Consider the following 26,615-nt stretch of genomic DNA (forward strand, 5'->3'; position numbering starts at 1 on the left):
GGTGTGGTCAGGGGCGCTGCCAGAAATGCTGGGCCCCATGAAAGATTCGAATTTTGGGCCCCCTTAAGGGCCCCTCTCAGTGCTTGGGCCCCCTTAAGGGCCCCTATCAGTGCTTGGGCCCTTAGAATCTGTACCACTTTTCCCCCCCTAGCGGCCCCCATGGGTGTGGTAGAGCACTTCAGATGAACCTTCACAGCATACAAATAAAAACTACTAAATGTTCATTAATGCTGTATAAAAAACACACAGCCATTGTTCTATTCAGCTAGCACTCTCCCTTGTGGCCCAGTTTGGGAAACCCTTATCTAGACATGATTTCGGTTTACACACTCAAACATTAAAAAAACAAAGTAGGCCTAGTTAGTACTCTCACACTGTTTTCAATTCAATATGTTTATTGACAGAGAGTTGTTCATTGAAGTTTAAAGAGGATTGATTGAATACTCCTGTAAGAGAGAAATGAAATCGGGGTTAACAAACTTGCTGAGATGATATCCTCCCTCACACTCAGAACTGACGAGGATACACAGTCCAACTGTCACTGAAAATAAGACAGCAACAATTTCATGCTGGTGTGTAGAAACATGAAGCAATACTTACTTTCTAAGTAAAGCACTGATTGAGTAAGCCTATTACTGTTAGCTTAATAACAATGACACTGATTTAACACATACTGCCAAATTCCAATGCAAGATCAGTGGGCTACCTTCACATTTTCAGCCTTGTCTTAACTTGTTCCCTGGGTGGGTAAGTTTTGCGCTCTAGCCTTTTGAGCCTGCGCGTTCAGCTTTGGGACCACAGACACGGCAGTGGCAGCAGTGCACATTGACATGCGTTTCACTCCCTGGGAGGCAGCCAGTGAATGTGCCACATCTTTCACTGGAGTGGTGCTGCCACCTGCTGGGGTAACGCCAGGAGTCAGCATCACCATGGGCATCTGTGGGGACGTGGATCTACTACGGTCACTTGCTCCCTGGGTGGGTGAGCTTTGCGCTGTAGCCTTGTGACCCTGTGCGTTCAGCTTTGGGACCACAGAAACAGCAGTGGCAGCAGTGCGCATTGACATGCGATTCACTCCCTGGGACGTGGGACTGATATGGTCAGCAGGCAGAGGGTCCTGCGCTTGGGAAGAGGCGTGTTGAGTGTTCTGAAGCTGAGTGGCAGGGTACAGGCCCCACGTCTGGGGGCTCAGGAATGGGAGAACCATGGGGGGCAGTTCGACAGGGGAGCCAGACGGATCTACAGCAACATAAATAAAAGGAGGAAACACTTTTGACTTTCTTATGGCTGTTATTATATATTCAATTTGAGCAGTATTGTGCCTAACAGAAATGCAGAAATGAACACGTGCACACACACACACCACATACACACACACACACAAACAGTCTGGAATTCTGACCTGTGTCTGCACATGTTTGCATGGGATGCTGCGGGTATTGCAGAGGAGCACCCATTGGCTGAGGCCCAGTGGCGGATGGGGAACCGGGTTGGAGCGGCGCCAGCAGGCACAGTGCCCAATATAGAGTTTGCTGGGTGGCAGGTGAGGCAGGCATCTCGGGTGCCACCTCTGTGGTGCCACTTGTTGTGACTTTCTGAGGGGCACTGGTCTGCTGTTTGGGTATTGCTATTGGTTTTGCTTTAGTCTCCACCTGAGGTGGTACACTCTGCGGTAAATCTGCCTCATCGATCTCGTCTTCTTCTTCAAAGTCTAAGTCCAAAGCACTGCTTGAGGGTACTATCTCTTGTGATGTGGCAGACACATTTTGACTGATGGTCTGCGTCACGATTTGTTTTGCTCTGTTAAGCCTCTTAATCTGGTCGATTATCAACCTTTCCAATACGTCCTCCTCCAGTGTGGGTGGGACCCACTCTACATCGGACACAGCCGTACACTCTGGGTCCTCGGTAGGGACGGCGGGCCTGACAAGCTTGTTATCGCCCTGGTTTTTCTTCTCAGAAGACGAGATGGCAGAGTGTTCTTCTTCATCTTCAGCTTCTTCTTGATCTTCATCATCACTTGCACATGATCCATACTCAGATCCAGGCTCTGTTAAAGATATATAAAAATTCAAATTCATATAAAAAAATAAAACATGTTTGCTATTTGTAAAAATGTCTTACACATTAACTATCTTTTAAAGTACCTGCTAATTCTACACTTAAAACCTTGACCTGAAGTTTTTAAACTAATGTAGCAGTAACCCTATGTGCATGATTTTGTAAACAATATTCACATAATTCAAAGGTACAGCAGTAGCCCCTATTATGGCATTGTAGCAACAAAACAGTACATATAAGACCATACCTGCTCTTTGCGAGTTCGCCTCAGCATATTTTAGAAGTTCTATCTTCTCAATGATCTGCTGCCACCCATCATCCACGTGCTCATCTGGTAGAGGGGGATAAACCAAACGAGAGTGTTCTGGTTCCAAGTCTATCAGAGCAGGCAGGGATGTTGCGCTATCTTTCCTCTCGTGTGTGTCTTTGTCATCCAAGAGGGCAACAGGAGTGTCATCATGGGACTCTAAAACACTCAAGCACTCCTCTTTAGTCTCTGGTTCTTCGCATGGCACTGCAGGCTTCACTAGTTTACTCTTCTTCTTCTTCTTCTTTACTTTCATTTTCTTCCTGAACACTTCTGCTCCAATGTTCTGTTCAGTCTGCCCGGTGATGGATTCTCTCACTCTTTCCATGCCCCTTCTCATTCTGTCTTTTGTAGACTTTAGTCTCTCTGCCTTTTGGAGCGTTGTAATCCTGACTTTGACATTTGGACCAAGACTTCCTCTTTTGTCAGCAGCAGCCTGGGCTCTAAGGGATTTCTCCTGCATCTTCTGAGTTCGTACAATAGATAAAGCTGCAGTTGCCACTAATGGTGGTTTCTTGCCAGTCACATTTTTCATAGTGCCTAAACCACGAACAGGTAGTCTGTCGACTATTTTCAAAACCGTGGGAGGGGGGGGACACAGGGAAGGGCACAGAAAAGGTTGTTATGGGGATAGTTTTCACAAGTAGGCTACTTCACTTACAAATCACAAGTCATAAGGGGTTTATACCAGCGCTGCTATGTGATTTCACAAAGTTTCTCTCATGAGTGAAATTCCACCATAAAATATAGACTGCCATTTCAGAATTTTACAGCAATGTAATAGTATAGTATAGTAGGCCTGACCTGTTTCTCACCAGATGAACGTGCTTCACACACATTTATCTGCAATACTAATTGCCATGCAGATTGACTGTCTGAAGGTGATGTTTTATCAATAACCCTGGCACATGACTGAAGAAACCACTTTCCATTTTTAATGACGCAGTACTTCATGCTGTCCTGAGGTTCATTTCTAATAGTAGGGCCTTGACCCATCACTGTGAATAGTTGCCCCTTACTGTTTTTTAAACACCTTCTTTGCACATTTGTTACATTTTTTTTTACACTATTTTGTTACACCTTTTCAGATCACCAAATAAACATAGGCTACAGTAAATTGAGATTTTAATTTTGTAACTTGTACTGCCTCTAGACCAGGACGTCCTTATAAATTAATCTCAATGAGTGTGTCTTTGGTCCTGGTTCAATAGTTACCAAAAACATTTTTTTTTTTTTAAATGAGGAGCTCGTAGAGTTCAGGCGATAGGCTACAGGGTAATTGTCTATTGTGTCCTTACCTCTGCTTTCATGGAACTTTTTCACAACTGTTTGAAAATCTTCCTTCCAATGTAGACCTACAAATGGGCAAATGGAAATATTACAAGGTGCGTGTTTAGTGTTATCCTTTAAAAATCAGGCCTATGCTTCACATAGATGTATACGCCTACGTACCTGCTCTAAAATGAACCAATTCTGCAAAGTACAGGGTTGCAAAATGTGGTATGCTTTCCGGTTGCCTCTCCACAACAGCCCGACTGAAGCTTTCAATAACAATTTTGAGGTTTCGCGGCACTTTAATCTTCGGGGGGTATTCATACTCGGTGGTCTGTTCCATGATCTCTCCTACGACCACCGACCGCGGATATTTTGATAAGTTACTTTTAGGTTGATAATTTAGGTTGATAATATGAACAACAAAGTGTCTAAGGTCACATCAATAATAACCTAGCAAGGATAGAGGCTTGAACCCTCTTAAGCACTGCTTTCCAAAGCCTGCCTGTATGGGAGCGACAGCCTCCCCAGACTCGCCGACAGTTCTGTCACATGCATGGATGGGTAAGCGATTTCGTCACAATCGAACAGGATCAGGCAACGATACAAAAAAAACATGCTGAGGAGCAGTGTTGGGCAGTAATGCATTACAAAAGTCATTAATTACTATAATGTATTACTTTTGCTGTAATGCCGTAATGTAAGGCATTACAAGGCAAAAATATGTAATATTTACTGGTTACAATGCTAAATAGCTTAAGTTACAATTGCATTGCAATGACCTGGATTTTTGTGGCATTCAGTGTGGTGGGTCAGAAAGAAGCTATTCCTGAACCTGGTAGTTTTTTGTCTGCATGCTGCCAAAAACACCTCCTGCACGGGAGGTGAAAAAGTAATTAATCATGAACTTGATTTACACTGTAATAAATTGCCAGATCCATATTTAGGCCTAGGCTACAGTTCTTTTTGCGAAAGTAACTAAAGTAATGCAAAGTAGAGTAATGCCTTACATTTTAAATAGGGCCTATAGTAACATTGTAGTGTAAGGGATTATTTTTGAAAAGACAGTAACATGTAATCAGTAATGCATTACAGTTCTTGAGTAACTTGCCCAACACTGCTGAGGAGGCATGGGACCAAACATCAATAAGGCCTATCTACGAACGTCATTGAAAAACTGTAAACTGCGGTGTAGCCTATGCCTGATAGGCCCATTAATTTTACAAAACATGTGTTAGGCTGTTTGGGACTATGGACTGTTTTTGAGTATGTTCTGTAGTCATAGTGAGTGAAATGCATTCGTTGAAAGGTGTTGCTTGAGCTTTGTAAAGCCCAGGGTGTTGAGGACGTAATAATAATAATTAAAATAAACACTTAAGAAAGCTACCCTCGCTACATGGAACAGAGATAGGACAGAAACGCTGGTCATGAATTATATGTTACTTTATTGTTACAGCTAATCCAGTTTGAGAGAAAACACATACATGCAGGAAAACCAGTTCCTGCGGGGGAAACAAATCAACCATTTTCATACAGAGCAACAACCCCCCTGAGACTCAGACTGACTGGTCACTATACAGTGCATGACCCACAGTGAGAATACACAACTCAAGTCCTTCAAATCCACTAGACACTAACGATAGTGGTATAATAACGACCACTGGCAACCCGAGAATCATATTTTCTTTGTCCTTTCTCCTTTATGGATGTCCAGACAAAAGTTTGGGGCATGAAAGTGCAGGGTCAAACATATAGATTTATCATCAATGAACTGATGTTGTGCAACACCCCTCTTGTAGGAGAAAAAAAGTCTTGGGTGTCTGTTTGGGATGACCACCCGTCGTCCATTACATGTCATGGTAAAACATGACTTGGCCACATTAAACAGTGTAGGCCTACCAGTATTTCCAAACCACATTTGGGTAGGTAGCCACATACATAATAACACACAAGTATCAGATTAAAATCAAATTAACCCTTGCTACAGTACATTGACAGTGTGATAAAGCACGCATGAGAACAAAGTGCAGCAAAGCTTTTTTTTTTCATCAGCCTTCCAACTTCCACAGGATTGGCACACTTTTTAAAAAATAGCTAATCTTTATTGCTCATTTCCCACACCTCGAAGTGCATCATTTTGTTGTTGTGGTGGTGTTCATATACCCTGCTTCAAGCATCTAAAACCTAGGAGCTGCACTCGTCACTAGCATGGAAATAAAGAAGATGGCAGACTGCTATTCTGACAGAAATATAAGTGATGCAATAATTAAAGGTATGACTACAATGAGAACCATTGAGGACAATACTCAATGGCTCTGACTACAACTAGGAGGATTCTTCTTTGCTAGATGGTCAGTGATGTGTGATAAGCTATGAGATTTCATCTGAATATTCTCAAAAGGCTGAGAAGGAATTTAAGTTCTCATTGATGGAAGTCCCATAGTGGAAATGTTGTTCTGCAATTAAATAAATGCAACAAGAGCAATACGACATGGCTCCCTGGCCCACTTGCCAATGCTAGATTCACGAGATAGTAAATGTTTGGTGCCACCCTCAGGCCACCCAAGACCCTCCGGGTGGACACACAAGACAGACAGGCAGGCTCATTGCCGTACGGTAACAAAAGGATTTCAAGTGTGCAGACTTCTGTCAACCAGAAGTTGAATCAGCTTTTGTCCAGCACCTCTACAGGAGATGAACATACAGCTCCAGGCCTTTTTATTAGAATACCATGAAAAAGTTGATTTATTTCCATAATTCCATCAATAATGTTAAACTGTCATGGATTGTAGATTCATGGCCCAGTTTTTTAACTATTCCAATCATTAATTTTTTTCTTTATATATACGTTGGCCTTCCAGCTCAAAAAACCCATGAATTGGGGAATTCGCATTATTAGAATATTGTTATAAAATCAAATTTTTCTTCATCAAAATTCGGGTCACATTAAATCTGTTGAAATTTGGTACTTTCTACATAACATGCAATGGTCAATACTTGGTTAGGACATTCTCTGTCTTCATAATGGCCATGATGCGTTTAACATTGAAGTCAATGGCAAAAACAGTGCATGGGAGTTATGGAAGCCCAGATATCCTTGATGCTTTGCCGTCAGCTGTTTTTGTATAGCTGACCTGGTGTCCCACACTTCACTCTTCAATATACCCTGTAGATTTCCATGCCACGTTTTGGCGCTAACTCACCAGTTTAATTCTAAATAACCAGAAATGAAACCCCATTGAAAATGAATGGGGTTTTATTTCTGTTCAGTTAGAATTAAACTGGTGAGTTAACAACAAAACGTGGCATGGAAATCTACAGGGTATATTGAAGAGTGAAGTGTGGGGCACCAGGTCAACAAACAAGAACAGCTGACAGCAAAGCATCAAGGATATCTGGGCTTCCATTACTCCCATGCACTGTTTTTTCCATTGACTTCAATGTTAAACGCATCATGGCCATTATGAAGACAGAGAATGTCCTAACCAAGTATTGACCATTGCATGTTATGTAGAAAGTACCAAATTTCAACTGATTTAATGTGACCCGAATTTTGATGAAGAAAAATGTGATTTTATAACAATATTCTAATAATGCGAATTCCCCAATTCATGGTTTTTTTGAGCTGGAAGGCCAACATATATAAAAAGAAAAAAAATAATGATTGGAATAGTTAAAAAACTGGGCCATGAATCTACAATCCATGACAGTTTAACATTATTGATGGAATTATGGAAATAAATCAACTTTTTCATGGTATTCTAATAAAAAGGCCTGGAGCTGTACTTTTCATCCTAACAGATAAAGAATTAAGCAAATAGTAAAAACACAATTGGCGAGACTGGATAAAATACTGATGCTGCCAACTTAAGGCAGGTATACTGTAAATCTGTAGAGGACATCCCCATTAGGAGAGACTCCAAAGTATTAATCTATTATGCCACATGGTTTAAGTGTTGACGTCGGGAGTAAGCAGAAGTTTGCATGAACGACAGTTCAATGTATAGGATCTTACCCAATCACTTGTAATGTTCAAATCAAGGCTATGAGGGACTGTGACGTGAGTGTGTTGGAGAGGTGGATAGTGTTACGTGTCCTGAGATGATGTTTGCCCCATGAATCACAAGAATAGACCGGGAGGAAGTCGGGTGCAATGCAGGAGAAAAGGGCACGGAAATTCAGAGGAGAGTAATTCAAATCATACAATCTGGCATATGTATCTCCTCAGCACCTTGAACTGCATGTGGCTATTGTTTAGACCTATCAAAATGTCCTTGCAAGAGGATGGTAGTTAATTATCACTACTGCCAAAGATGCAGTGATTCAACAATTATTGATCTGAGAAATAATGGCAATCACCGAAAACAAAATGAAACCCTGTTTCATTACTGACTCAGAGTTAAGACTGAGACTCTGTAGTCATGCATCAGCTGCCAAACTATTTGCTGATCTCTGTAATGGCATTTATGAAACAAATAACAGCAACAACAACCGACGTAGGATACCTTCAAAAGACACTGATTCATTATTGGTCAAACAAGAAAGTCATGGCCCTCACTGAACACCACAGGAGTAAGCGTAAGGAGTAACTTCCTGTCACTGCCCTGCACACTCTTCTCTGTCCACGCACAGAGTAAGAGGTGATTCTTCATGAGAGGGTCTTGTGGATCTTCATTATCCTACCAGAAATTCACTGCACCAAAACCCTAAGGAGGCCAAAATCAGATTCGTTCGAAAACGTTGATGCTTAAGTGAATACCATAGAATAGAAATTATCACATGAAATTGGACTGCTAACAATCGGTCACGCAAACAGTTGTCAAAGTGTTTCTCGTCTGTCAAGTTGTTTAAAAAAACACACAACTGTCAAATGATCGGCTTGTAATGTTTTGCTAAAAAGGGGACAGAAGTGCAGAGGCCAGAGGTCAGAGGAGAAGGGGGCGGGAACTGAACAATAACTTCCTGTTGCCACTGATGACATCACTGCGGAACCACGTCCTTCAAAGACGCCAGAGCGGAGTGGATACGGACATGGAGCCTGTTTTCAAAGTCATAGCCAGTAAAGTTGTCCTGCAAAGCAAACGGCCGTGATTGAGAAGAGACAGCAACATGTCAACCATGGCATAGGAAATAGTTAACAGTAAATACGGTTTGTTTGTTTTTTTGGTGTGTAATGGACATTTACGGTAGCTGTCTTACCTTTGACTGAAGAAGCAATGACCGCCCCTTTCCCACCGTCTGCCAAGTTGGGAAAGACAATAAGCAGTCACCTTACAATACAGTAAAGAAGTGCACTCACTGTGCCAGGAAAGTACACACATGCATTTTCTGCAGGAATGCAGTCTAGTTCGTAGCCTCTTGCTGCATATGGGGTCGCTGGTGGGCCTATTCATTATTTGCTGAAAATACTCAACTACATCATGACAAAATTGCTCTGACAGTACAGAGAGCCGTAGGTAACAGATAAAGACATAGCCATTACAATTTTGTTGACAGTAAGGTTATAACATAGGCTCTGCACTATGGGGTTAAGTTGTTCTTCCACTATTCAGAGTTTGTTCCCACAGTGTACTGGGTAGTTAAAAATGATCTCCTCTGGTAGGAAGCATCCAGACCCTCCGTTTGTTTGAGAACCACTGGATTAGTCTTACAAGTCCCTTATACAGACATTAATGTATGTATGCTAAGTATGAATTAGTGGCTAACATACAGTATGTGCCCGAAAATGAAGTTTTACCATGCAAACTAGTTTACAATGGATAGACTCCACTGTACAATAAATTACATATAATAATGCAACTAGCCAATAATGAAGAAATGAACAACAATGAAATCCTAACTGCGGAGTGATGTATGAAGCCAAGCAGTAAAAGAAGTCATCCCACTACTGTACCTCTGGTTTGCTGAGCAGCATACAGCCCAGTTCGTAGACAGAATACGCCTGGACATAGGAGTTACTCTGCCTGCATAGCTCATCTCTGGCTGACACCTGGAAGGACTGGAGGAGGAAGAAAAACAATCAAGAAGACATTTAGAGAGTTTGACACATTAAAACATACTGAAATGAAAGTCTGTAGTACTGATTTCTACTGTATGTTCTAGAGCATCGGTTCTTAACCTGGGGTCCTTATTAATATAAATATCCAGGAATCTCTCTAAATGTGTAGCCGGGTTGTCGCCACCTACTGCCTCCGCTCTGCTCAATTTCATTTCACTTCAACAAATATCTTAGCTACAGCAGACCGTAACAAAAACCAGGAAGTTTGGGTTCGCAATGGGCCGATCAGTGGCCAAAGGTGAAACCATGATGGAGTCCATTTGTAGTCAGTTGGTAGTCTGGCACGTGTACGCTTGAAAGTAAGGTTGTAAATGGGCTTCACCAGCTACCATTTATGTCGGCCACAATACCTGAAGGGCATCTTTAACATTTCCAAGACACTTCTGTATGGAACCAAGCAGCAGATGTTTTAGACCATTGTGAAGCGGGTCCTCCAGACCTTGCAGAACTAATAAGTAAAGAACACAAACAATAACATTTCATATCATTGAGGAGTTACAAAAGCTTGTGAAACACAAATATTTGAACATATCGTATTTTATTTACATACTTTTACTTATTATTGGTACATAGCATTTACAGCGTTTCTATAATATTTATTATTAGTGTGTAGTATTTTTGTATGCGCACACTGGAGATGTTTTCTCACCTTGGCTCATGACCTGGAGTTTTGTTGCTGAGCAGTTGGGCAAGGCCTTCCACAAATAAAGCACCTCTACCACACCCAGAATGCAAAGCTCTCTGGTAGGAGATGTTTTTCTAAGCCTTTCAGCCTGTGCAACAACCAAAAATGACTCAATGATTTCATAACAACATTGCTATGACATTACAAAGAGCAGATTAAGACTGCCACTACAATTTTGGTGACAGTAAAGTTATAACAGGTTCTGTGCAAAAGGGTGTACCCTGTGAATTAAGTTGTAAAACAAAATCATCTGCGAGTCTGATTTGTTCAAGCCAATGAACTGCTCACCTTTCGAAGGGCAAACTGCTCAATCTGATTGTTCTTGCGTTTAAACAGTTTCTGCACGTCTCTGAAGATAGCTTTGGCCCCTTCCATATCTCCAGCAGCCCCCTGGTTCACTAACGCACAGGGGAAGAGGACATTAGGTGAGGAGTCTTTCACACATAAACACCGGTCATATACTACCATGTTGTATTTTATATAAAGACCAGTCATACACTAACATGCCTGATTTGATATAACACTGTGAAAGACAAAATAATGAGTGCTAAGGTGTAGGTTCATATGATCATGATTTCTTCTTGGAGACTGAAGACATTTTCTCTCCCATCAAACACTGTCATTGTGAAGATGAATGCTTCTTACAGGGAATATCTTTTGAGGTGTTATGACACAAAGGTTTGTTTCTTGAAAGCATAATTTCTAACCAGTAAGCAACTTACTAGGTTGGCAATGGGAAAGTAAGGTAAGTATGGTAAGTAGGGCTGCAAAATTAATCGAAAATAATCGAAAATCGTGATAAAATAGTGAAATCGAAGTTGTGATTTCAATCGTGATTTAATCGTGGCAATAGTGACCTACCTTTGAGAGTGTCCTTGAAGCCAGAACATATTGACAGGCTGGTGTTTCTGGACAGAAATCTGTCCACCTAAGTTTCATGCTATTGCCTTTACATAATTATTACAATTCATTTTGTTTTGCTCATCCCGTATATAATTAATTCTTGGTTATATTTCATCTTGCTGTAATTCTCAAAAAAATCTTCAAAAAAATCAATAATCGTGATTACGATTTTGACCAAAATAATCGTGATTATGATATTTTCCATAATCGTGCAGCCCTAATTTAACTTAACAACAACACTGTCGAGAAACACACTCCAGGCTGAATGCAACGGTTTACATCCTACATAAAAGTGCAGAGGAAAGGCTCCTTACCTCCAGTCAGGTATGCGTAATAGCACTGGGACCACCGTGACTCATCCTTCAGCCTCTCAAAGGCCTTATATGCATCCTCAAAGTTCAGCTCAATCATGCTGCACCAACCTTCAGGTGTGTGTGTGTGTGAGAGAGAGAGAGAGAGAGGGAGAGAGACCACTTTGAGAGACAAGTCATTGAGTATTAGGGAACACTTGTACCGTAATTCCCTATATGCCACTCTTATTGTGACTTACTGTCACTTATTGTCTCGTATTGTCACTTACACTGTGTTCCGCTGAAATCTCAGCCTTCGCTTAACTTCCGGTAGAATTCTAGCTAATGTCGTTATTTATTTTCCTGCCAGGATTTAGTCGCGATAGAGGGATTATGAAGAAGTCGGCGGTTAAGTATCTTAAAGTGTCTGCCACAACAGCCGATCATTGTTGTGTGCCACTATGCCAGGCGTCTGCTTGGTTGTGATGAGCTTTTTTCCCCCCCCGCTGATGAGGAGTTGCGGCGTAAGTTGGCTCTAGCTATCTGCCAGGGGGGAAAAAAAGAACATTACCCCTCACACCCGGGTGTGTAGTCGGCACTTCCAAGCAGGGGATGTTCGGGAGCCTGCAACTGTAACAGGTGAACGGCTATTGAAAAAGGGTGCAGTACCGGTTTTGTTTACCTGGAACGCTAGCCAACATTTCAGAGTAAGTGCGTCACAATAAGACTGGCATATAGCGAGTTTTAGCAAACACTTGTCATAAGCTAAAGACATATGATGCATATAATTTGATAGTTGCATCAATGAACAAAATTCAAGAGACACCGCACACTGCTTACTTTTCTTCACTTTATTTCTCGGAGCAAACAACGTGTTTCGGTAACCTGATGACGCATTGGGTGAAACGCGATGTTCGCTCCGAGAAATAAAGTAAAGAAAAGTAAGCAGTGTGCGGTGTCTCTTGAATTTTGTTCATTGATTCACCTTCTCCTGCCTCACACCTGCACCTGCATTGCTGAGGGCTTGTGCACAAGGACTCTCTTGTACTTTGATAGTTGCATATTCATAGAGTCTGTGTGTATGCATGTGTGTGTGACAGAGAGAGAGAGAGAGAGAGAGAGATTGCCTTTCACACGCATATGCCTGTGTCTTGAGTTCCTTACCTATTTCATACAAACACACGTGCTGTATCTCTCTTTGGTCTGAGACAAGTTCCAGAGCATCATGGAAGGATGTGAGAGCACTGTTGATCTGATTCTGCAAGACCAGAACCACACAAGACCTCACTTAGAATAAAACACAATGAAACAATCTTAAGAAGTAAAATAAGAATAATTTACTGTACAAAATAAAGTAGAGGGACAATACTTAAATTTTAAATACCTGAAAAACTTAACATAGTGAATTCCTTCCTCTCTATACAGTACATGCAGATTTTTTGTTCACAGACAGCCAAGGCACTGTGCTGTTACACACCCGATTCCGACCCGAGACCATTTCCCAACCCTCCCCCATCTCTCTCCTGCTCATTTCCTTATTCCACTGTGCTCTCATAATGTAATAAAGGCAACCAGGGCTCTAAATGAATACCCGCTCTCCAGCCAAATGCTGGTGAAAATTCAATTGGCTGGTAAAAAAAGTTACTTACAAGCCACTTTGGCTGATAGTGAGTGTATGTTTTGCCTAGCAAGATTTTGCGTAACATCACTAGCGAAATTGGCTAGTGAGTTAATTTATAGCCCTAAAAGCACCCCCACCCCCACCCCCTCCCAAAAATAAAAGAACGCACCTCAAGCCTCTGCACACGTCCTCTGAAGAAGATGAAGAGAGAGGAGTTGGGGTAGACCACTGACTTCTTCAGCAATATGGCTTTGGCCTCCAGGAGCCCGTCTCGAGAGTCTGACCCGTCCATAGCAAAGAACGGCTGCACCACGGTGTGGTACCACAGGAGCGCCAAGCTGAAATCACATCAAGAACACGAATTAGACCCTGGAGCCGTGACTCAAGCGCTTAAGGCACCATACTGTTACGCCAGGGACCCAGATTTGTTTCTGGCCTGAGGTCATTTCCTGATCCTCCCCTTCACTTCATCTCTCCTTCCCACTCATTTCCTGTCACCATCTTTGACTGTCCCATCTCTATAAAGGCTAAAAGCCCAAACACACACATACTTAACATGAATAATCTATCACAATGTCAAAAACACAAGAATCACACTGGCCTTTATTTTCTCCTTCCACGGATGAGCGCAATTTCAGACGTTTTCTTTGTTTGGCTCTGATTTAGCCAGTGAAAAGTTAGCTAACTAGATACTAGACAACTTCACTCTTTCAGCAGTCCAGCAGCACATCTTCTTTGCTTTCGTCCGACTCCATGACACTACAGTATGTATCTAGACCAAAGCTATTCTTAGATTGCAAGAGACAGGCTGAAAGCCTCGAGCCTACAAACATGAAGCTTCTCTACTGCCATAGTAGCTGGTCGTCATGCCACAAATGAATCTCCTAGTCACCAAACAGAACTGACAGCTCCCAAACACTTTTTTCTAATTATTGAGAAAAAATATCTCCAAAGGCCCACAGCAAAATCAATCTTCAGTTTTAATAAATCAGACTGATAACTAACCTATTAAAAGCCATGTTTTCTCATCATATTGTACATGTTATCTACAGTTCTTCGGTCACTCTTCTAACCCACAGTGGTACAGTAATAATAATAATTGTATTATGAATATTTTATTTACAGTTCCTGTTAGGATATGAAGAATTCATGATTTCCTTTATTGTTTGTGGACCATTTAGTGTTTAGACCGTTTGTGGACCGTATACAGACCATTTGGCCTACGATAATCCAAAATACACAGTACATTTTGCAGTGTTGGTGTAACATTTGAGAGTAGGAGTAACTAAAAACAAGTGAATTTAGAAGTTGAAAAAGAACTGTGTGGGGGTATAAAAGGAATGGATGTAAAAGAGATATAAGTGGATACATAGAGGACAGCATGGGTAGATAGATAATTAGGCAGGCTAGAGGCTACTAGAGTAAAGAGGGGCTTACGTGGCCAGTGGTGCCTTCATGTCCTTGCTCTCGCTGGCGTAGGCCAATGAGGCCAGGCCCTGGTGCCGGTCTCCGGGGAAGCCCAGCAGGTTGACGATCTTCAGGAGGTGCGGTGGCACCATGGAGATGCACAGGTGGAACAGGCCGTAGCCGAAGCTGACCGAGCCCTTCAGGCGTCCCAGGGCCTCCGCCGTCACCCCCTGGCCCTCACCCTCCGCACCCCCTCCGAGGGTGTTGTGGTTGGCCTGGTCCGTGGAGAACACGCCCTCCCCGTCCTGCAGCGCCGACTGGCAGACGGACTCCTGCAGCTGGTTGATGTCGCTGTAGCACTTGTTGTACATCTTCCAGGCCTTGCGGAGGAGCCAGCCTCCTTTGATATATGCTGCGGGGGGTTTAAGAGAGGATGGGGGGTTATGAAGAAGAAGACCTCACACTAGATGGAGGGTACATTGTACTGGACGATTAGCGTGGGGGAAAAGGGGTTAAGTTACAAAGACTTCACAGTATATGGAGTGCCCCCTGGTGAAGGGTTAGAACGAGGAAAAGAGGTCATATAGAAGACCTCAGTACCACTATTTGCATTATGCATTACATTATAACTGCATTTTGAGGTTTTTTAAAGCACAACAATATATGGTTTTCTATTCTTTGTTAAATTCCCTGATGTTGATGATTTATCACCCAATGGCATATGCACAACACTTGGGGATGCATCCGAATGAGACTGACCTCAAGTATGCACCTTCATTAATAAAATAATGATTTTCCAACCGACTGAAAAGTAGGTTAAGGCCACTGTCTGGCCTGTGGATGCTTGTGTTCCATACATTACAAACCACAGAATCAAATGGCCTCATCCAACCTTAAATGTGACCACAAGCCTTTGCAGGGAAGCCGGGGGACAAAGGGGTTAGTTGTCCTGGGCACAGAGAGAGAGGGGGCCCAGGAGCAGAGAGAGTAGAGAGAGAGAGGTTCCATTGGCCCATTGTTTCCGGGTTCTATTATTGCAAGGGGGAGGGGGGGAAATCCCCCTTTAGGCAGACCTAGGCAGACCTAAGGACTGTTCTATTCAATGCTAGGAGTATTATGACACGCCCCTTTAGGCAGACCGGAACCTGGTCATGTTAGGTGCCCATAGCAACCTATTACAATGGCATATCTCTATATACTTAAAGAATCTCTGCCAGGAGTGAATCCTCATTATATTGATCTATTGTTTAGGGGGGTTTCAGGTGACTTTCTCTCGTGCCCAGGGGAAGTTGTCAGGCCCCCTGACCTTGTGTATGATTCTTACCTGAGAGTTCCTGTTTGACGAAAGAGAGGACAGCGAGGTACACCTGGCAGTCCGCCACAATGATCTGCCTCTGGAGGCGCTCGGTCACTTTCAGCTCCGCCCGCTGGCTGTCCACCTGCAGAGGGAAACACACCAAGATTTTGGACATGTGGACATGTAATTGACACTTAAAAACTTTACAAACTAAAAAAGTATTCAAAAATTGATAACTGTACTCTGTTTTTATATATGTTACTTACTCATGGTTAGTGTTTTTTTCTAATTGTTTTCTTCAATAGCAAGATACAAATAATATCTTAGTTACAATGTAAAGATATACCGGTAATAAAAAGTCTTTCAATTATTTTCAAATGTATCATGATGAGTTCAGTTATTACATATACAGACCTTCGTACTATGTGCATATAAACCAATCTGTTTCTTTGAAAACATGTGGGAATTTTGGAATACTTGGTGTACGGGTGTTCACATATTTTGCAGCGATACGCCCTGAAGAAGGCCATATTGGCAATATGAATGCCTCGGATTTCCTGTACCCTGTACAATCTGTTTTTTTTGGTCTCCTACTGGCTCATGTGTTTTTGGTGCCCACTTTTACTCTGTGCTCGTTATCATCTCGTTTTTGTTGTAGCCTTCTTGCAGTGGAGTGGAGCTATAGGGGGCCGAGCAGGGTATTTGCCCCTGGGCCCAGAGCCTTTCTGCACTGGTGGTGGATGCCCAATTACAACCTTGGCAGGTTGTATGGGTAGCCCCATCACCGTTTTACCCTGAGGCCCTGTGTGCAATAGTTTCACCACAGCTTGCATGAGTTTCCCCTGTCTTCCGCACCAGCCGGATTCTGCCCAGGGTGGACTTGGCCTGCATAAAGCCCTTTTTCTGGACTGCTTATCTGTAACAAAGTTGGTCTTATGATCGAAAGGTTGCAGGTTTGAATTCCATCCATACCAGTAGGAAGAAAGTGGGTACTCTTAATGGGCTTAACTGCTGTAGAGCAAGGCACCTACATATAACACCACATTACCCCAGCAACTGGCACCAGGGTCATTGGCGTGTAAAAAATGTCACTGACCCACCTATAACACCACGTTGCCCCAGTAAATGTAACCAATACCCTGTATCTAAATAACACTAAGCAGCTTTGCATAAATGCGTCAACTACACATAATGTAAAAATTTCATGTGATTCCTCATGTCATGTAATCAACACACCTGCTTATATGACTGACCACCGAGAGTTAAGAGATAATGTAACAGCCATTTTCTACTATTGCTCTTAAAAAACACACAATCTTTAAAGGACAAGGGCAATATTTTTAACATTTAGCACCTTTTCTGAATTGTTTCCAATAAAGTCGAGTGGTCCTCACCATTTTTTGATGTTTGCTGCGGTCTTTGTTATTTGGATAATTTGGATTTTGACAGACCAAAGGCTTTATAATGTCCATCTATTGGCATGTCCATATCATTTATTTGCCATTTTGTGAATGAAAGAAAAAATATATAATCAAAATGCTAAATAAAACACAACAGAAGCAAGAAGTTTTGATACATCGCTTGTTGTGGAATGCCGATGAACACCACTAAACACTTGAGTGGCACATTCTTGAAAACAAATGTTTAGGGTGGTTTTAAGAACACAAAGAATGATGGATGTTGCCAGTAAAAACATCAACACAAGGTGAGTTGTGGGTGAGAACACGAACACACCTGACTATGGATGGACAACAGAGCCATGGGGACATGGGTTCGAGTCTGGCCTGGGTCATTTCCCGGCACTACCCCATCTCTCTCCCCCACTCCTTTAGCCTACTGTCTAGTTTGTACTGTCCTGTCAAGTAAAGGCACCAGGAGTAACACTTACACTCTTCTTGATTTTGTTGCGAATGGTCTCAATGACCCCAACGTCACTCTCACACAGCTTCTCTGTTGTCTTCAGGTCATCGCACGCCATTTGCATCTTCTCCTCTTCAAAGGTCATCATTGCATTCTGCATTGATACAAACACAGAGTCACACCATGCATTATGGAACTTGAGATTTGGTGTGCCTCTTTCAACCATAGCCTGGTTTGCATCCAACACACCTGTTCAAATTCAGGTGTGCAGAAGCATTCTATGGTGAAATAGCACCACATTACAATGACAACATATTATCATGAGGACATACAAACATATAACAATAAGCAAATGGCATTGCTAAAAGACATGGTCCCTGTTATAAATCTGCTGTTACCTGTTGACCAAATCATAATGTTTTACTCAAGTCCCTGTGTGATGTGGTAGTAGTGTAATACTATGGTAGTGAAGTCTTTTCATTGACGATTGCCGCATTCCACTGGTGGAACAGCAAACATCATGAGGATACTACAACAGTACAGCTCACACTATTCCTCTTCACAGTAGCCCACAGGAGGAAGAAGACCCCACTTGGTAGCACTTTATTTTATTATTTGTTTAAATTGATGGATTAAAACACCTTTCCTGCATCGGCAACTCTTGGTGTGCAAGTTCTCTTCTTCCTCCTGTGTTCTACAATAACCAGAACCCACGCACCCACAAGGCCTGAAGTAATTGGCGTGACACCCTTCCTGACCTAACTGAATCATCACAGTAGCCAACATACGGAATGAGCATGCCTTCTCCTGAACTGCCGAGCTCTGTCTAGCTTGGATTTGAAGCCACTCTCAATTTAACTTCTGGAGTGTATTTGGTCCCACAGCACTCTCTACGTGTTGAATTAACACTGCATTTTCCACTGTGTTGTAAATATACTTATTGCTTAGACTTAGTTTTACGCTGACATCTGTGTTCAGTTTTCTGTTATGCATGGTTAAGTACTAGTATGCCAACATTGTATAGTGTATACAATAGTCATTGGCATGAAAGACATGGGAAAGCACATATTGGGAACAGCTCTCTCTCTCTCTCTCTCAGCCTCAATATCCACTTGGGTCTCAAGTTCACCAGATTAGCGAGTCGCGAGCTGGTAAGAACCAGCAGTTGGCGAAATGAGCAGATTAATAGCTTACATCACAGCCAGTGAAATCCTTGTAAAACTGTTTGCATTTTTCACTGTTTTGGATCAGGAACATGAATGGGGCAGTTACAACAACACATGCTTTCATCAGACCAAGAAAAGGTTTCAAAACAGATTGGCAATTATACTGTACAATGGGGACCAAGGAACAAGGTACAAAAGGACCTTTATTCAAGACTTGGTGAAACTTAGATGTGTATGCAACAGTGTGTGTGTGTGTGTGTGTGTGTGTGTGTGTGTGTGTGTGTGTGTGTGTGTGTGTGTGTGTGTGTGTGTGTGTGTGTGTGTGTGTGTGTGTGTGTGTGTGTGTGTATGGGGGGGTTGCCGGAATCAGACAATCCTTTTGTTTTCTGCAGCAAAGGCCAACAATGCCTGAAATAAAATCTACATATTCTGTCTCAAAAACCCAGGAAAAAAATAACAACCTTTCAACAACAACAACCTGAGTGCGCTTTCAGAAGTGTGAGATCATCATGTGCGTCATGTTGCTCCATCTATAGCATGATTAGATGTGGCTAGAACAGACTTGATTACTAGATGTGACCGGAGCAGCCCTGATTATTAGATGTGGCTAGTGTGGACCTGATTACTGGTTAGACCAGCCTCTTCCATTTCCTCTCCATTCTGTTTCTATCTCTTTCTCTCCCCCTCCTACTCTGTCCATAGTTCTTCGACAGCATGCTTATCACTCTCAGCACACACACACACACACACGCACACAAACACACACACAGACACAAGCATGCATGTGCATGCACAAACACAGTGTGTGAGAGAGAGGAGCAGAGAGAGAGAGAGAGAAAGAGAGAGAGAGAGAGTGATGTAAAGCAAAAGGCCTTCTAGTAACAAAAGGGGTGAAGAGAGATGAAGCCCTCAATACTGTTGGTGGATGACCTCAGTGTGAAACACCAAATAAGACCATGACTTACCAGAAAGCTCACAAAACTGGCTCCAAAGCTCATCAAAGGACTGTGGGTTCTGTAAAAAGTAAGCTAATTTAGACACTTCTTTTGTCCAAAGTATGAACATTTGGTATGAGTTCAGTAACCACACATTGCTTTACACTACTATCCTATTTACACCAACTTCTGGCATGCGGCACACTTACACTGAAATCATTGGGTTGACACTAGAACACATGATGACTATCAAAGAGAATATTGGTTTGTAGCCTACCACAATACAGTGTAAGGTTATTATGACTGCTCATTTCGTCTTTTACAGAACCAACCTGCATAGTAAACACGGCCCTTAGCCTACCTGTATTTTTTGAAGAGCTCATCGCTCTCTTTGAAGCCGTTGTTCAGTAGCATGTTGATGCCTTGAAGGGCTAGCTCCGCATCATCAATCGGAGGCTTCTCCTCTACCTGCTCATGCTGAGATTGGTTAGGCCCCGCCATTTGTCCGAGAGCTGAAAACAACACAATGGTAAGGTGGGTTTGAAAAAAAATGTGAGAAGGAAATAATATACGTCGTGCGTAATAGCCTAGATTTTCAATCTCACGGGTTAAGCTGGAGCTGAGCACCTTCTGTAAGAGCAGGCAGACGTGATTCTCTTTTTTTCTTCTTTCTGTCACTGGAGCATCAGCACACCGGGCCAGGAACTTGCGCCTCAGATACGAGAAATGTGTCCAATCATATTATTTCCCATCGCATTTCTCTAGACAAATAGCATATTGTGTCCTCGGGAATGGGCTATATTCTTCCGCAGCCCACAAAACTACGCACTCGTCGTTCTTGCTGGAAATCCAGCGGTGTGTACACAATCAGCCAGACGCTGCATCCGTGCAATTACATAACGAGATGAAACGCTTCCTCGCCAATCCAAGACTGTACAACGCAAATCCTCTCTCGATCTACCAGCGCTTTTGCCGCACCGACAAACTGGATGTTACAGATTCCGTGCATGGAGATGACGGGGAATCTCTACTCGGTTATGGTCTGTGTGCTAGCGTCTCATTAGCGGCAGAGAGACGGCTGGCTGTGGCTGAGCTTTCTGAAAGCTCCCGTCTGCGCGAGCAACCCCTCCCGCCACCTCCATCCAGCTATCGCGGCAGTAATGATGACAGCAACAACCTTTCACCTTCAACGTAATCAGGCGAGCTGGTTGGCCTACACTGACACCCATTCAAAAACAGTCTAATTTTATGGAAAATGTGATACATGACTGACTGTGATTAATGTTATTTTCTCTTGTCAAATTCATTGTTTGCCTATAGGCTAGTATTCTATTTATTTCCTTATAATAGGTAAGTAGGCCCTATTATAATAGGCCCTATTATATGTTGTTGTAAAAAACCCTCATAGCCTTAAGTTTGTATCAACACACTGTATCATCACAGTTTTTTTATTTAAAAAAATATATAAAATAATAATAAAAAAACTGTAGGCCTAGGCTACTAAACTGACATAAAGTGGTGTAGACATTTCACTGTCTGTCGCACCCCAGGCCAGCATGGACAGCCCAGCTGCCAACCAGACATCCTGCCAGGGCCACACCCCATGGCGTGAGTGCATGTGAAGGGTGAGTGCATATGAAGCGGTGTGTGCATGTGAAGCTGTGTGTGGATGAGACCTATAATAGAGGGCTCAGGCGGAGGCTCGGCAATGGGTGGAGCCGACTGGACATGGATGTACCAGGCGTGGCGGCAGAGACGCACACATGAATGCTTCATGAATAAATTATAGGCCCATGATGAAAGCATAACTGCCTTTCCACTGCACGGAGTGGACAAGCCAGCAATGCGAATAGTTCTCTTCTTAAATGCTGGTTATGTCCTTTAATCTATTTTGGTCAACAAGTATAGCATGTACAAACAGGCCTGTGGATGTAATTCAAAACTCGATTGTAACCCAATAATTCAGTCGATGAGGGAAAACGGGTTTGGATTTGTGTTTATTTTGTCTTACTCCATTTGACTGGTTAAACAAAAACAGTAACATTTTGTTATTTTGTTATTATTTAAGTGGGTTGTATTTGAAAAAGACCAGCGGTCATAGCACCAAATGCATGTTCCTTTACCACAAACTGTGTTAGAAAAGAAAGTAACACACACATTTACACTCAGTAACAAACAATAGGCTACCTTCAACAAGGCATGTTAAAACACTAGCGACTCCATTTTGCAACATTATGAAACTTGTCCACTGAAAAAAGACAAATGTCCCATATGAAAACTTCCTAGCTTATTACAAAGTTGCTTGAAATGCTGCTTTTATCCCCTCAGCAAAATAACAATAATTAAAAAAGAAAACAAACAACCACAAACAAACACAAAAACCATACACACAGACACATAGACAACAACACTAAACACTCAAGAACAACGGCATGTGCTGCAGTAGGCCTATTCCGCCCCTTTATATAAATCGTTCAGATTTATTACACATTTATAAAAGTGTTTACATGAGTGGATACAGGGCATAGCTGGCGATACCACAGGCATTGCTTCCGTTTCGGATAAGCCGCATGAATCCACCCTCTCCCCATCCACTGCCCCAGCTGAAAATAAAAAGCACAATAACAACTTAGACAAGTCTGCTACTGGCACAAACCACAATGCCACAGAACATAACTTGATCCATTTTTGCACAGGAAAACAAACAATGCGTGAAAAAAAAATAAAGAAAGAGAAAGTGTCTCGTCCAGATTACTCAATTACTGCCAAAGCTGAAAATCTACAACACAGGGATTAACCAAAGAGAATAAAGAAAATCAAGTAAGAAAGGCAATTTCATAATATTAGCACTACTGTCTAATGTTTTCATAATTAGATTATAATCATTTCATGAAGCATGTGTGACCATGTGTCTTGCTAATTGCTGCGTAATGTATGTGTAATAATGTGTAATAAGGGTTCACCTGTTTTTGATGATCCAGTAGTCTTTTCCTCCCTCTGAGCCGTACCCCACCAGCACCACCGCGTGGCTCAGGTTGTTAGCATTGCACTTGGGCTCATCATAAATACCTGTCAGAGCAGCAGAGCCAACGCCAGCCATCGAAGGTGAAAACAAACAAAAAAGCCATAAAAAGGTCATAACCAGTCATAATTGGCAATTAGCCATTAGATGCATTGCATTATAATTGGGTGCATTGCATTCTATATTTTGCTTTGTATTGTAATGTAAGTCAGCATAAAAAAATCTCTTTCTTGCAGCATTTAAGATATGATAACGCCTTTCAGACAAGTAGAACTACATAGTCTCCCTGCGCTAGTAGGCCAAGTCTTGATGTTATGCATTTATCCTGTTACTGTTGGTGTGTAAATGTGGGAATGTGTATGTGTGTATGTGTATGTATTTGAAAGGACTTTTAGTCAACTTCATAGTTGTGACATGCGCTATATAAATACATGTTGTATTGTACTGTATTGTATTGTCTGCGATTCTGTTCTGTGATGCCCACTGCAGAATATGTAGAGGATGACTTTCGTACCTGAGCTGTAGAACAGGAAACTGGCCTGGTTGGCATCGATGGCCACAGTGATTGGTCCAATTGTGGCGACGGCATCTGCCAGGGCCTGCTCATCTCCAGCTGGGATGAACCTGTAGCCACTGATCTTGGCCACTGCTTTGGCGTTGTTGTAGAAGCACGGCTGGGTATCCTAGTTGACAGACCACAACAAACCCCTTTGTTAGCAGCTGTTCTCATATGGAGTGTGGCTTTGAATTGGGGGCCAAGACAAACTAGAAAATCCTCTTTTACTACCACAAGGTTTTGTTTGTTTGTCTGATGATGATGATGATGGTGATGAAGTGGTAAAAACATCTTAGTAGCAACATAATCACACCCTCTGACAGACCCAAAGAACATACCGCTGATGTGTAGGGGTAGGCGCTGGTTGCCATCAGGCCGTTCTTCACCACATAATCATAGGCGTTGGCCATCCAGGCACCCTGGCAGCCCTGGGTTCCAAATGACTTGGAGCAGTCCACTAGGTTCTGCTCGCTGAGGGATGTCAGCTTGCCAGTCTTCTTGAACATCTGTCCCTCGATAGCCCCGGTGGTGCTGAAAGCCCAGCAGGAGCCACAGAAACCCTGGAAAGAAGTGGGACAGCACAGTGGAGTACATGGTGCACACTTCTACAGACAATTTTTGAACTTATAGTGGAAAAGGACAGTACCAGTGCCGGAAACAATTGGCACACAGGGCTCCAGGGCAAAACAGTGATTGGGCCCCCCATTTAGTCTGCCAATGTCATAACGGGGGCCCCACCACCAATACTGGGCCCAGGGGCAAATGTCTGTCTTGCCCCCCCCCTTTTTTTGAATATAGTAGTACACCATTCTACTCATCACTCTCTTCCAAGACATTGAGTGAAAACATTACTGTAAGGCAACATGTTACATGGATTGTGTTGCATTAAACTTTCAGAGTTGTTAAGCCCCATGCAATGTCAAAAAAGATCAGAATGGTGATATACGTATATTTTTAATTGGTTCTCCGCACTATCTATTATAGTCTTATAAATCTCAAATGCAATTCTCCTACGTGGAAGTGCAAAATAAATAAACAGTCTTAACAAACAGTAGGCTACCTGGTCCTTGACTTCAGTGACGTAGCCCAGATTTCTGTAATCCACGGTGGCGGTAGCCTTTCCCATACGCTTGGCCACAGCTCTGAGTTTACGGGGAGACACCTCCCTGCCTCTCTTGGCAAAACCGTTGATTTGAGCTCCCAACAGCATTTTGTACTCTTGATCTCTCTGTGGACATGGAGAGAGTTTCACAGGAAAACATTGTCAGTTTAAATGAAGTTATACAATTGCACTTCCACATCACAAAACATCATAACTGGTACTTATGGGGGAAAAAATCATAAATGTCTGGACAATGAAGACTGCCATAATAGTAATATATTGTAAAAGTATATATATATTTTTCACTTTGACGATGATTGAATTGCCATATACTCACAAAAAAATACTGTCTATCAATAAATACTGAAAATAAATACTTATTCTTATTCATGACATAAAAAATTGTATAGTGTAAAATGGACGCACCAGATCTCCAAACTTGTTCATTGCCATCGTGAAGCCAGCAAGTCCTGTGCGGAACTTGTTGTTGTTGTCCTTGATGTACTGCATGTGAGACTCCCAAATGCCCTTCCTCACCACATCATCCATCTACACACATTACCAACACAACACAAGAGTAGCAGAGGTGTTACATGCTCATATTGCAATGCTGTGTGTTTCAAACATTAACTGAAGCATTTTATGAGTGAGTGTGTGCGTGCGCACGTGTTTGTGTGTGTGTGTTTGTGTTTGTGCGTGTATGTGTGTGTGTGTGTGTGTGTGTGTGTGCAGGCATGTGTGTGTGTGTGTGTGTGTGTGTGTGCGTCCGTGCGCGTGTACGTGTGTACGTGTGTGTGCGTCCATGTGTGTGTGTGTGTGTGTGTGTACGTGCGTGTGTGTGCACATGTGTGTACATTATGTCATTTAAATCAATGTGTTGCATTACCTCTTCATCATATTTCACATTGTTCCTCATCTTCCAGAGTAGCCATTCATTGGTCGGCTGGGGGGGCTGGGGTGGCTGGGGGGGCTGGGGGGGTCCATCCTCCATGTCCTCGTCGGAGTCTGCAGACACATTGCGAGACTCCCACAGCAGCAGGGACACCAGGAATGCCCTGCATAGGGCTCTATGCCACTGCACCTGGACCATGGCTGCAGACAGGAGGCTTAGAAGACAAAACGTGACAAAGACATGAAAACACAAGACAAAACACAAGACACACGCATTTATACCTTCTAGACAGATAATGTTGTTGTAGCCTCTTAGTGCAGATGGGGTCGCCGGCGGGCCTATTCAATATTTGCTGAAAATACTCAACTACATCATAACAACATTGCTATGACATTACAGAGAGCCTTAAGTAACAGATTAAGACATAGCCATTACAATTTTGGTGATGGTAAGGTTATAACATAGGCTCTGCGCTAAGGGGTTAATTGACATACAACTTAGTGTGCATGGTCTTACACAGAAAGGCATCATTAATATACAATTTAGAGTGTATATAGAACACAGACTGTTATGTGAATCATGTCAATGGCCTAGCACTGGAGTTCATTCTAATGTACACACGCTGATGTATGATGTGTTATCACTGGAAAATTATACAAGCATGAGAGGAATATGATGGCATGCATGAATGCGAGACTCACCCTTGTAAGTGTATAGGTCCTCTACAGTATGGAAGGCTGGAACAGCAGTGTGTCTGCGGGAATGTACAACATGTCTGCTCTCTCCTCCTTTTATCCCTTTTCATGAGGGGTGTGACCACATCGGCTTTCCTGTCTACCCAAATTGAACAAACAAAAAAAGATCCATGAAGAAGTATGTCTTACATGGTAGGAATTCAACATTATGTTAAGTTAAAATTATAATAACAACTATACTAACAGGAAAGCAGGAGTTTACCTACTTGTCATAAGAACTGCATTGACCATAGAAGAGAAGGGGATTAGTTTCGGATGAACAGTTGAATCAGGGCGCTTGAGCTAGACATCAATTAATAGGTCATGCTCCTGAGCTCCTGAGAGTTTCTCTATCTACAGCACAATGTGTCTAAAGGCTGTGGTTGTGTATGGTGATCGAATTGAAGAACATGGGTCATTATAAAGCTATAGGTGACGCGCTGGCAT

The 26,615-nt window shown here is 42.5% G+C and overlaps 3 protein-coding genes across 6 annotated transcripts; all 3 read right to left on the reverse strand.

Moving 5' to 3' along the window:
* Positions 1 to 375: 375 nt before the first annotated feature.
* On the reverse strand, positions 376 to 4,023 carry LOC134450254 (uncharacterized). 3 transcript variants are annotated; one of them, XM_063200103.1, is made up of 6 exons: positions 3,821 to 4,009; positions 3,667 to 3,723; positions 2,309 to 2,935; positions 1,403 to 2,050; positions 707 to 1,239; positions 376 to 446 (listed from the first exon to the last, which is right to left on the reverse strand). In XM_063200103.1, the coding sequence occupies exons 1-5, from the start codon at positions 3,981 to 3,983 to the stop codon at positions 728 to 730; spliced, it is 2,007 nt and encodes a 668-aa protein (XP_063056173.1). In that variant the 5' UTR covers positions 3,984 to 4,009; the 3' UTR covers positions 376 to 446; positions 707 to 727. The 3 variants fall into 3 exon arrangements, with proteins under 3 accessions (XP_063056173.1, XP_063056174.1, XP_063056175.1); XM_063200104.1 differs by having other exon boundaries at positions 376 to 541; XM_063200105.1 differs by having other exon boundaries at positions 376 to 1,239; positions 3,821 to 4,023.
* Positions 4,024 to 7,395: 3,372 nt separating this feature from the next.
* On the reverse strand, positions 7,396 to 21,093 carry ttc39c (tetratricopeptide repeat domain 39C). 2 transcript variants are annotated; one of them, XM_063200107.1, is made up of 15 exons: positions 20,468 to 21,093; positions 20,224 to 20,374; positions 19,893 to 19,941; positions 17,790 to 17,915; positions 15,929 to 16,043; positions 14,635 to 15,016; positions 13,367 to 13,535; positions 12,741 to 12,834; positions 11,601 to 11,708; positions 10,672 to 10,781; positions 10,348 to 10,471; positions 10,049 to 10,146; positions 9,534 to 9,638; positions 8,840 to 8,878; positions 7,396 to 8,710 (listed from the first exon to the last, which is right to left on the reverse strand). In XM_063200107.1, the coding sequence occupies exons 2-15, from the start codon at positions 20,361 to 20,363 to the stop codon at positions 8,621 to 8,623; spliced, it is 1,749 nt and encodes a 582-aa protein (XP_063056177.1). In that variant the 5' UTR covers positions 20,364 to 20,374; positions 20,468 to 21,093; the 3' UTR covers positions 7,396 to 8,620. The 2 variants fall into 2 exon arrangements, with proteins under 2 accessions (XP_063056177.1, XP_063056176.1); XM_063200106.1 differs by having other exon boundaries at positions 20,490 to 21,092.
* Positions 21,094 to 21,847: 754 nt separating this feature from the next.
* Positions 21,848 to 26,219, reverse strand: cts12 (cathepsin 12). The gene is made up of 8 exons (XM_063200108.1): positions 26,136 to 26,219; positions 25,429 to 25,648; positions 24,969 to 25,091; positions 24,501 to 24,668; positions 23,779 to 24,000; positions 23,399 to 23,567; positions 22,826 to 22,931; positions 21,848 to 22,465 (listed from the first exon to the last, which is right to left on the reverse strand). The coding sequence occupies exons 2-8, from the start codon at positions 25,630 to 25,632 to the stop codon at positions 22,366 to 22,368; spliced, it is 1,092 nt and encodes a 363-aa protein (XP_063056178.1). The 5' UTR covers positions 25,633 to 25,648; positions 26,136 to 26,219; the 3' UTR covers positions 21,848 to 22,365.
* Positions 26,220 to 26,615: the final 396 nt, after the last annotated feature.

Source organism: Engraulis encrasicolus, chromosome 6, assembly GCF_034702125.1.
Source record: "Engraulis encrasicolus isolate BLACKSEA-1 chromosome 6, IST_EnEncr_1.0, whole genome shotgun sequence".
Lineage (NCBI taxonomy): Eukaryota > Metazoa > Chordata > Actinopteri > Clupeiformes > Engraulidae > Engraulis > Engraulis encrasicolus.